The sequence below is a fragment of the Photinus pyralis genome, unplaced genomic scaffold (genome assembly GCF_008802855.1).
Source record: "Photinus pyralis isolate 1611_PpyrPB1 unplaced genomic scaffold, Ppyr1.3 Ppyr1.4_LG5, whole genome shotgun sequence".
In the NCBI taxonomy this organism is placed as follows: Eukaryota; Metazoa; Arthropoda; class Insecta; order Coleoptera; family Lampyridae; genus Photinus; species Photinus pyralis.
The window spans coordinates 24,090,525-24,102,406 of record NW_022170596.1 but is presented as its reverse complement, the minus strand read 5'-3'; the positions used below and the strand labels follow the sequence as shown (position 1 = coordinate 24,102,406).

General features: G+C 36.4%; 1 protein-coding gene across 1 annotated transcript; it reads left to right on the top strand.

Annotated features, from left to right (window-relative positions):
• The first annotated feature begins 1,552 nt into the window (after positions 1 to 1,552).
• On the top strand, positions 1,553 to 7,870 carry LOC116170959 (neprilysin-2-like). The gene is made up of 10 exons (XM_031487548.1): positions 1,553 to 1,876; positions 2,431 to 2,562; positions 5,480 to 5,972; positions 6,023 to 6,199; positions 6,243 to 6,463; positions 6,509 to 6,667; positions 6,711 to 6,951; positions 6,997 to 7,165; positions 7,217 to 7,461; positions 7,510 to 7,870. Exons 1-10 carry the CDS (start codon positions 1,848 to 1,850, stop codon positions 7,846 to 7,848), a joined length of 2,205 nt encoding a protein of 734 aa, XP_031343408.1. The 5' UTR covers positions 1,553 to 1,847; the 3' UTR covers positions 7,849 to 7,870.
• The last annotated feature ends 4,012 nt before the right edge of the window (positions 7,871 to 11,882 follow it).

Genomic DNA, 11,882 nt, shown 5'->3' with positions numbered 1-11,882 from the left:
ATTGTATAGTGTACACATGTTTCTCATGTAGAATATAATATTCGTATTTGAATCTCCAGTACAGCCCACAAGGTCACAACTTGTGAGCTACTGCGATAATGGCATCAGGTTCTGCTGTGTCTTCCCTGACAAATATTGTTCGTAATGACTGTGGTCATTATCAAAGCGTCATTGTTTTTTTTTAATTGGCTCCAATCGTCAGACTCGCCCGGGCGCCTGAGATAGGGCTTCGTTTACATCGGTTTTAATAGGGATATAGTATCACATTAGTGTGCTCATCATGAGATAAAACCACTAACTCGAGAAACGCTGATCGCGTTATTGTTGGAATAGATTCACGACCTTAAGGTCATCTAGGATTGGTAGTAAGAAAGGCACTAACCAATGAGAAATTAGACACGACCATTTTAAAGGTAATCCGCCATTGTGGGTGTCCAAAATTTTGCTCAGTAATTAAGAGGGGGTTGGTTTTTGAGAAGATTTTCGTTCTTCTATTCGCCGCGATCAGTTTACACAAAAAAAATAAAATCATTTAATTACAAAAAGTTGCTACAACAAACTCAGTTTTTCTATCCTTGGCTTTAGCAAACAGTTGTCTGGCGTGTAACAGGCTACTTACATTTACAGAGATTCAAGACCCCACTTGCATAAAATAAAATTAAATCTCCACGGTACTGGCGGAAATCCCAATATAACAGTTACTTTTTAATTGACTCACGGTTATGTCTGTAATAAAAATGTTTTTATACTCCTTACCTTGCCCAAGTTTGGCATCTTATCGAATATATTAATAAACACAAATACGATCGTATTCCGTGTTCCGTTTAATCCAACCAAAGGAATAGTATTACTGAAATTAAATGCAAATAAAATTCCCAATAACTGAACCAAAAATAACCAAAATCCTTTGTTTTGATCTGACCACTATCAATGACTGAAATATACAGAATCTCTTTATACAAACGGTTCTCATATGTCCATTTCTTCAGGAATATCAAATTTCACTAAAATCAATATGCAAATTCTTAAAAATAACCGTAGGCTGTAGGTAACTTAGTCTTTTAACGACGTTTGATAATGAACATTTGGGATATCTCCGTTACCGATTGTGCAGAAAATTTGCATTATACGGCAAGAAATGGCTCAAAATGAGCACAAAATAATGGGATTCTAATATTTTGAATTCGACTCCAGCGTGAAGTTGGAGATACCAATCGAAACTTTTGAATATCTCCGCTACGGCTTGAGCACAAAGTTTGCTATATACGGCAAAAATTGCTACAAAATGAGCACGAAATTATAGCGTGTCGTTGGCTTGAATATCTTCATGTGGTACTTCCAACTTCACGGACCGTAAATCAATGATTATTTTGTAGAAAATTAAAAAAATATGTGATTATTCAGAAGTATTGATTAACCATGATTCTGTCATTATTTTAATCAGCGGGATTGTGCTATTGTGACTATTCTACACAGTCAAAACATCCTGTAACCCGAATGAATAGGACTGTATCTGCTTAGTATGCACATCAATCATTGGCCATATTCAATTAATGTATTTCAATTCCATTAATTTATTGTGTTCAAATGCCTCACCTCGTTTAGACAACGGCGGTGGTTACGTGCGCGTAGACCTTGATGGAGTTTAAAAAAATTAACAAAATTGACTAACGCCATTATTTCCCCACGCTTCATTAAACTAATAAAAATCATTATTTCTGGAATTACAACTGTTTTGTAGTATTCCCGCTATGTATGTTATTTTACATGTGAACTTGTCGGGTTACGTACGGAATGTGCTCTAAAGGTCTGCGTCAATTAGTTAATTAAATTTGTGGTGCCCAGCCATGAGCCCTAGTAAAAAATCGCCGCTCAGGTAATTTACAAAATTGATTTTTTTTTAAATTTTTAGTTAGCAATTATTTTCATTCCGGTGATGGTCAATATTAGCTATTTATTGGAGGAATTTCATTTCAAAGACCTGCTTTATGTCAGCCTGAGCACAAATACTCAGCCGGGTAACTTTCTTTGCAATGCATTTTTCTTATAAATTTATAAATATGAAGATCAAGTTCCAATAATATCGTATCGTATAGTAATTATAGGTATATGTACATCAGTAATAACTACCTATTGCGTAACAAAAGTATATTTCCATAATCAAAGGAAATCAACAATTATAGTCGTTCTAAGAACATCTTCGGCTATACTAATTTACAACCACCGACTATAATCTCTAGAACTTCCCGTTTTTCATACATTAACTGCTACAATAACATCCCACGTAATTAAGTTCTAGAGTTATTAATTCGGTTAATTTGTCGTTTCGTACACAATCCTACAATTGGCGGAAACGTGCTTGAATCATAACTAACTTTGTTCCATGATACAATTTCTGAAATTTAACTTTTTCTCTTTATTTTTTTTTAGAATCGAATGGTTGGAAAGGAAAAGCAATTCCGAACGTCATTTGATCCTATTGACGGCCATAGTATGTGTGGTGGCCGTGGCTTTGGCTATAGCGCTTGGGGTGGTTGTCTGCAAAATGAAAAGCGATGCAGAGTAAGTACCTACCATCGTGACCGTGCAAAAATGATTCTTTACTTTTATGGAAAATACAATGTGATAATCTATCATTTATGCTAACTGTATGGTTGTTGTAATTACGTCTGCTTGATCAAATTTAGGGGATGGTTTTAAATTTTTCTTCTATGCAATTTCATTTTTCTATTTGATTCCGAAACGTATAATCATCAATCAATAACTTGACATTTCCTGTACGTTTACTTTGTTTGCATATGAAGTGTTTTATCCCGAATTTCGACAAGACCTCCTAAAAATGTTGTTATGAAGTTCACACGAAAATATCTATTAAAATTGGCTAGGTGAACTTTAAAGAAGACTTGTGAAATGATCTTTAGTAAACTTCCTATAGGCAAATGAGTTTAAATTTACCAACAGACTTTCTCGGGCGGTTTCTAAGGTCGTCTAAACTAACTTTTGTAATGGTACCTCACTGTAAATCCACATTCTGGGGGGTGTGGGTAAAATCCGTACCCGGACCCGGACTCGGACTTGGTTGGTAAAACCGGGACCCGGATTCGGACCCGGGTGGGTAAAAGCCGGACCCGGACTCAGACAGGGCTTAGTTAGTAACCCCGTACCCGGACCCGGATTAAGTTTGAAATTTGGTTTACAGCCATAACCGACCATTGCGAATTGAAATATAAAATAATTTCAAGATGGCGGTCCTTCCATAAATACCAGAAGTGGTGCCATCTTTGTGTTTTTTAATAGAAACATAGCATTTTCTATTTTCTTCTAAATGCGTTATAGTTTATTCTGACGCTCCTGCCATAAATACCGGAAGTGGTTGCCATCTTGGTTTTTTTAAATAGAAACATAGCATTTTCTATTTTGTTCTAAAGGCGTTAGTTTATTCTGAATTGAACGCAATTAAAATTTAAGTAGGTACACTACCTATCTGTCATAGTTTTTGACATGTCAATTTTTCTCGAAAAATTTGAAGATGCATGAGTCCATTCACCGTTTAACATAAGTGATCGTCCTATTTAATAGTGAAATCCTTAAAGTGTAAGGAATTTTTTGAGTGGCCGCCGAAAGTCTTGAAAAAGTTTCCAGAGCTGCTGCGATGTTTCAGTTACCAATCAAAAAATGGCAAAACTTCAGTTTTTCAAATTACAAGTTGCAACTACTATTTCTGACGCCAGAAATGAATGTAGAGGTAAATTTTAGGGCCACTTTTATTAACATTCTGTATGCCCATATCGGGTAGTTATTGAGCTATTAGTTTAAGATTTTTGAATGAACCCTCCCTTGCATTGGCAAATTGTTAGAGAACAGTTGACGTTATGTTATATTTATCGATGTTTCTTGGTAGATGATTAATGGAGAGGGGATTCTTTACACATAAACAGTTAAAGGCCGCCTGGCATACTTTCAAAATGTATGCTATATAATACAAGATCTCTTCTCCTTAGAGAAATTCTCCGAAATATTGCATTTTCTGCGGCCGCTGTTAAAAAGAGTATTGCTCACACGGACTATCGGTCGGAAAATAATAAAACTGTAAAGGATCACTACAAAAAATCCATAAAAGTGATCCCTGACCGTGGCTTAGTTCGGGTCCGGGTCCGGCTTTTACCCACGAAGTCCGGGTCCGGGTCCGGATTCGGGTTTTCCCGCACCCACATTCTGGCGGTATATTCTATTGGTAGTTACAATTTTAAGGCCTCACCTCGGAGCGTCATATTATAACGTTGTTTTCTTTATCTTCTTGTTTTGTAGCACGCTTGGGGACCTACCTTTCGTACATCTACTTGCTACCTAGCTCAGGTAAAAATGAGTTACAAAAGGGACAGAATTCAATCAAGTTCTTTCTCACTGAAAAAAATACTAACTCGAGATTTGCTACTCTAATATGTTTATACAACTTCCATACTGAGATCTAAAACTTTTTTACTTCCTCTGTAGGACCACTCTAATTCCAAAAAGCGCATTACATATGAATACTGAACCCGGTTAAAAAATTAGACAAAAAGAATGAATCCTTAAAACCTCTCTAAATCGAACAAAAACCTATTCCTAACTGCAAGAAAATATTCCTGTAAATCAATAATAATTAATTTTATATTAGAAATTAGTCTAAACGGTGCCCCAAATGAACAAATTCTGATAATCAAATTTAAATGACGAAATAATAGAAACAAAAGTTATTTGTGCGTCGGTAACCGACGAAACCATACCTTTGTTTCTATTCCGAGTAGCAAACATTTTGATTTATGAAAGTATTTAAAAGAGACTTTATATATAAACACCAAAAATATAAGTAAAACTCCGTGAATTCCTATGATATGAAATGCTTATGTTGTTCTATACTTAGAAGTTCAAACATTTCTAACTTCGCAACGAAATTTCGAAAAAATTTAAATGCAAATTTAGAGCTACCGTTACGTTTTGTAGAAACCCCAGCTTAAAATTGGAATATAATTTGAGACGCTAATTTTCCAGGAAAGTTTGTGCTCTATAACCCTGTTCTAGAATTCTTCAAGTTCACAATTGCAAAGCAGTTGGAGCTGTCTAATACTTTTAGTTTCGACTTTGTATATGTAATAGTCAGTTTGATGTGTAATTTCCCCAAATCTCTTAATTTTCTTTACTGTATCCATGTGTATTTTTGCGTGCTTGGAGATCCCTATTTCTTTTTATCTCGCCGTGGGATTGGTATCTGCTAAACAAATATGAATACGTACCTACCTAAAATAACTAAGTTTCTTTGGTTTACACTTCTGTCAAACTTGTGTGTAAGGGGGGTTGCATGACTGTCACTCATACTGACATTGAACATAGGAGATTTGTATGTTCCGTGTGACAAAAGGTTAATTTTTTAAACCACATTTCTTGAAACATGTATGCTTTGATCTTTCCGCAAAATAAGCACGTCAGGTTTCTGTTTTAGTGACGTATGTTTAACACCGGGCTGCATCGCGGCGGCAGCAACAGCGATGTCCTACATGGACACCACTCAAGACCCATGCGACGACTTCTACGAGTTCGCCTGTGGACATTTCATCAAAGAAACTATAATACCGGCGGACAAGTTCTCCGTTAGCACATTCTCGCAACTAAGCGAAGTGGTCAGAAGTCAATTGCAATTGATCATTACATCGGAAGTTGAAGCAAATGCCTCGAGACCGTTCAAACTGCTAAAGAAATTCTACGATATATGCATGAACACCACTGCAATAGAGCAAGACGGTCTGAAAACGATCAAAAGAGCTTTGAAAGATTTAGGAGGCTGGCCAGTGTTGGAAGGGCCACTTTGGAATGAAGGTGCGTTTGATTGGAAGCTGTCCACGTATAAATTTAGGAAGTTTGGTTTTAGCACCAGTGCGTTTCTTTCGTTCTACGTCACAAGCGACGACAAAAATTCGTCAAAGAATGCTATTACTGTAAGTATCGATTTGAATTATGCACAATTTGACAGTCCTCACATTCAAAGATTGATGAAGCGAGCTTGGGTTTAAGTAGGGAGTATCTCGTCAAAGGTTTGGAAGACAAAATAGTGAAAGCGTACTATGAGGTATTGGTGGACATCGCCGTAATATTCGGCGCGGATAGGGCGTCAGCTGTTCGAGAAATAAAGGAAGTGGTAGAATTTCAAATAAAATTGGCAAATGTATATCTGCACTCTAATGTTTGATAATACCGTAAGTTTTTAGATCTGCCTTCCTCGAGAAAAACGTAGAAATGCAACTGCACTCTACAATATCATGACAGTAGAAGAACTGCAGCATGATTTCCCCTTTCTGAACTGGATGGAGTACCTTCAAAACGTCTTTGACGTCCCAGGAATTGAAATTCCATACGATGAACCCATTATTGTAACCGTTCCTAAATACTTTCCTGAGTTAGAAAATTTACTTGGCAAAACTCCCAAACGGTGAGTACCAAACCACTAGCTTACAGACTAAGACCAAAGTTACAGAGTTCTGTCAAATTACATGATGTCGAAAATTGTACTTCCTTCAACCCACTTCTTGACGGCCCAATTAAGAGATCGCATGACTGAATACCATAAAGTGCTTAGCGGGCAGTTAGAAAGGCCGCAAAGATGGAAGGAATGTACTGCTTTTGCATCTGGAAGGTTGTATCTCGATTGAAGTCACCACTTCATTCTTAAATTTCAGCGTTTATTTAATATCTTCAGCTTTGTACGTTAAAAAATACTTCGCGGAAAAGTCTAAGATGCACGCGGAGGAAATGGTGTCCGACATTTTAGTCGAGTTTAAGAAGATCTTAAAAAGCGTAGATTGGATGGATGATGTTACGCGGGAGAATGCTCTGGCTAAAGCAGACTCAATTACTACTCACATTGGATATCCTGACGAGCTACTCGATACCAAGAAAATAGACAAGTTTTATATGATGGTAGTGCATAACGGGATAACCGACACAATCTAATCTCCCTTTTAGTTAGACGACTCCTCTGATAACTATCTGCTGACAGGAAAAGCGATAGGACTCTTCTTTCTGGAATACCGTTTGAAACAGTTAAGAGAGCCTGTCAATAAGACTCTTTGGATTGATCACGCGAGAGCAGCAGTGGTCAACGCATTTTACTCGGCTAGCGAAAATAGTATCCGTATGCATTGAATATTTGAAATAATTTGTGACGCACAATTATACTTTGCAGAATTTCCCGCTGGTATCTTACAGGGTATTTTCTTCAGCGATAGTCGACCGAACTATTTAAATTACGGAGGGATAGGTTATGTAATCGGTCACGAAATTACGCATGGTTTCGACGATGAGGGTCGTCAGTACGACAAGGACGGAAATCTGAATGGCTGGTGGGGTGCATCGACGCAAGAGGCGTTTCTGAAGAAGGCCCAGTGCATTATTGATCAATATGCTAATTATTCCGTGCTAGATCAAAACGTAATCGATTGCTAGCAAAGATCAAACGTTATATCACATTCATTGTAGTTAAACGGGGTGAATACACAAGGGGAAAATATAGCAGATTGCGGAGGGGTGATTGAGGCATACTTGGCATACATGAGTTGGGTCGAGCGTAATGGTCCCGAGAAGAAACTCCCCGGGTTGCCGTACACTCCTAATCAGATGTTTTGGGTGTCGGCAGCACACTCGTGGTGTTCCGTAGAAACAAAGGAATTCCTTAAAATGCAGGTAACTACAGGTGTACATTCACCTGACAGGATCAGAGTGCTTATTCCCTTTAAAAACTCTGAATATTTTGCTAAAGATTTTAATTGTCCCTTGGGATCCAATATGAATCCTGCTCATAAATGTAAGGTATGGTAAATAATACATTTTTGATACTAAATGTAGTTTGTGTTAAATCCTTCCCCATAAAATTTGAATTAATTCCCTGCGCGTCTCCTAATTTTGGCAGAATATTTTCCTTTTATATGCTAGCAATTACTCATAAATTTCGTTTTTGGAAAAAATCGCGCATTATTATCTCTTTTTTTCGACGTTCAACGCGTAAAACCAAAAATTTTCACTCTGTGTTGTACTGTTAATGCTTCCACAGCCCATAAACGAATTACTCTTGCGTTTAGTGATCCAAATAAACTAATATTTTGGACCACGCTCTCAACTATCGCGTAGCCCAAGACCGAATACCTGCCAAATCTCCCCATAATGATCCCTACTTCCCTTTTTGATTTACTGCCACATACAAAATGGCTTCCTATTTGCGTACGCGAAGTCCCGATTCCGAAGAGAAATAAGCCCCGTGCCGTATGTCAAGCGTAATTTTTAAAAAATCGATTGTTTGACTAAATAGCATGTTAAGGTTACGACGAAGAATAAACATTGTTAATCACTGAGGAAGTATCTATTTGTGTTGGTGGATACCCGCAAAAAAAATTGTATCCGTCAATCGTATGTATTTCAGTGCACGGTAATTCTTCGCAGCGCATCGGTTTTTCGTATCGGAAAATATTTCCTACAAAAACTTCAATTACGGAAAATCAAATTTTTTTGTAATTTAGAATAATAGGCTGCGCACATTCACACACGCGGCGCTCGTTACATAACACACGCCTTGTGTTCTGTTGAAATTACTAAAAAATTTGTGTGACGTCATATATGGTTCGTATGTTATCGTACATTGCGTCAATATGTGTGGGCGCATTATTTGTCAATAGAATACAAAGAGTGTGTGAGTGTGGCTTGTGTCTCAACGTGCACCCAGGTTATAAAGTAAAAGGAAGTTGTAGTATAAATGAATTAATATAGAAAATTGCAGTATTAAAAGGATAAAATAGCCGTCTAATATAATCGCCATAAACTTTTCAAAACAGTGCGTATATTTAAGAAAGTTCATCAACATCGCAAAGGCGAACTTCTCCTTTAATAGCATTGACTCGATTACATGCTGAGATTACTGAAACGTGGGTTTAAAACTATTTAATCTTTTCCATTTCCTGCAAAGAAACTGCACATACCAAAGAACGCTGATACTGTCCTAGGGGAATTTTCCACTAAATAGGAATCTCTGGATCTCGAAGACATTTCCAAATAATATGAACTAAAAAGGTGTTGCGATTGTCATACAAAAACCGAAAATTATTACGGTACTATGTCAGAAACTTCAAATAGAAAATTCAGTTTCATAATTTTTTATGTTTATTTTAACAAAATTTGTTTAGTTTTTCTTTGAATTATTATCGTATTATCGTCTATTATCATATATTTAATATGTCAACATAATTATAAATTAGGTCAAATAATACAAAACGAAAGTCAGTTTTGTTGTAAAAGTTACCACTTAGTGACATTCTCTTTTTATTACACTACGAAGTCTTCAGGGTCCTTTGTAGATTTTATTTTGACTAATATGTCACTCCAAATCATGATAAGGGCGTTAGAATATTGGTATATGTAGACCAACAAGCGGAGGAAGATTATTTATTTAACCAATTATTAAATTGAGACACAAAACATGAGACAGAAATTAGTTCGGTCTACTGAATTAAAATTACCTCGCGCGCGAGGCAGTCCAATCACAGACCTTGTCCTGCGCCTTTGCATCCAACATGGAACGGTGCTCTTTTAAAAGCTTCTTCATGAGTCCAAAAACGTGAAATCGCACGGCGACATATTAACCAGGGTGATGTGTCTGTTGGCCTCATCCACGCGGATAACGTACTCCTTCGGAATCTTCACATTGGATTGTTCAGGGCGCTCATTGTCGTACAAAGACAGCTCGAGGCCCTCCGATCCCATTTTAACGATAATGTAGCTGAAACTATTGTTACCATACATAGCAGCCATTTTGCCATGATCTCTATTCATCCCTTCAGCTGTCGGAAAACGCACAAATCACTTTTCCCCCTTCGACCCTATGCCCATATCATCAACTTCCAGAATTGGAACTGCACTGAATTACAAACGAAAATGTTTGTAATCGCTTTGTAATTTTCACAAAAATAAAAGCCAATAGAGGTTGAAAATTAACATGTAAAATCCTATGGTCAGTCTTAAAAAAAAAATCACTGTATGCAAGAAGCTCATTCTAATGTTTTGTTCAAATTGTTTTGATCTGAACTCTCAGCGTTAAATGAGACATGTCTGACACATGTTATCAGAATCGTAATTGGAGAACTCATCCAAATTCTAAGGCAAAATTTGCTTGATTAAGAAACAGGGCGCATTCCCTACTGAAATCTCATTTTAAGGGTGTTATTTCAAACGTTACGGTTTTGAACGATCATTAACGATTATGTCCGCTCTAATAAATTTCGGTAACGTGCTTTATTACTACGAAAATTATCGTAAAAGCTGGCAGTTTTAAATTTTTCTTTCCAAGAATACTTAATCATACAAATAGACGCATAATTGCTGTTGATCTCTCCGAAGTTGTGAACTGGGGGATCTGGATTAATTATTTTATAAATCCAAATTTTTGGGATTTAAGCGTGGAATCTTTGCAAATCATGGACATTATTATAACCATTTGAATCAAAGGTATGGGTTTTTTCAGTAAGTTTACAAATGCTCAGTTTAATTGTTTAGGGTTTTTTGTATATAGATTTCAATATTAACTATCTTCATTGGATGGTTTTTGGGTCATTTAATTTCGGGCATCATCAAGAATTAACAAATAGAGAAAAAACTGTTACGATCAATTAATTACGTAGTCCGCTTAGCAATATGGTCGCTCACAATAGCTGCTTGAAGATAAGAGTTTTTGAAATTTTCTAATCCACGTTGTACATTGTAAAGACACTTATGTAATCTGTCTTTTTCATACTAATTACGAACAAATTTTTGATTGGTTTCCAAGTTCCGGTAATTCGACAAGTATTAAAAGAAGTATTTTAGAATTCTTAGAACAAAACACTGGGCGTCAAAAGTGGAGTACTTAGAAAAATTGAAGTTTCTCTTGGACGATCAATACCATGGTTTGTTTGCTCGTTACACGCAAAGGAACGTTGGGTCATTTAATACAACATTTGGATGGCAAAACTATTGCGCCTAAATGATACTGCACCGAATTTGGAAAATTTTGGAAAACTGTGAAAAATGCCCATTCAGAAGGTGTGAAAAAACACCCTGGATAGGGATCAACCTAGGGATCAACAGTATCTGTATGAAAGCTGCACTGCAATTTCTACTAGAAACATTTGCTTAAATTTGTCGCAGAGGGGATCAGAGAAATTAAGTCATGGCTTACCACTGCCAATCCGATTTCAAGATTACATGTTTCAACCGACAATCCATCATTTAATCTAAAAATTGTAACGGAATATGTTATAAAAGTGTATGCTGCTTCATAGTTGAACATTAAAAGTAAACATTCTTGTAGATATGGCAGCAAGCATTTTTTTTGGAATAATTCAAAAATCTAGATTCTTACCACTAGAAATGTAAAACATTGTCGATCCCATACTTCAAAGAAATGGGTACCTTGCTCATTCGGAAAACGTGTAAGCTATGTTGGCTGATAGTCGAAACCTCATAAGAGAATGTCTAAGAAGACTGTTAAAATGTAGGAAAGATGAACAATTATTATAGTTAAAAGTACGCAAGTTTAGGTATCTTTATTAAATTTTGATGCTACAGGCTATTTTGACTTGGTCTAAAAAAATGGGCCAAATTTTAATAGTAACTCTTGGACTTTTGGCGAAGAAATTAGCAGCAATATAAATCAATCAAACCATAATTTTGATGTAACGGTTTTATGATCTTATATGTCTATTGAGACATGGTTTACATAGGTACTGGAATTCAAACATAGGTAAAACAAATTTAATTCAACATGAAATGAAAACTTCATTTCCCCCGGTAAAACAAAAATATTATCCGGCGTTGCTGTTATGCAAAAA

Coding starts and splice junctions, on each gene's coding strand:
- LOC116170959 (XM_031487548.1), top strand. CDS start 1,848: ATGAGCCCTAGTAAAAAATCGCCGCTCAG. Junction 6,200..6,242: donor TTCAAATAAAATTGGCAAAT/GTATATCTGCAC, acceptor GTAAGTTTTTAG/ATCTGCCTTCCTCGAGAAAA. Junction 7,462..7,509: donor ATTCCGTGCTAGATCAAAAC/GTAATCGATTGC, acceptor CATTCATTGTAG/TTAAACGGGGTGAATACACA.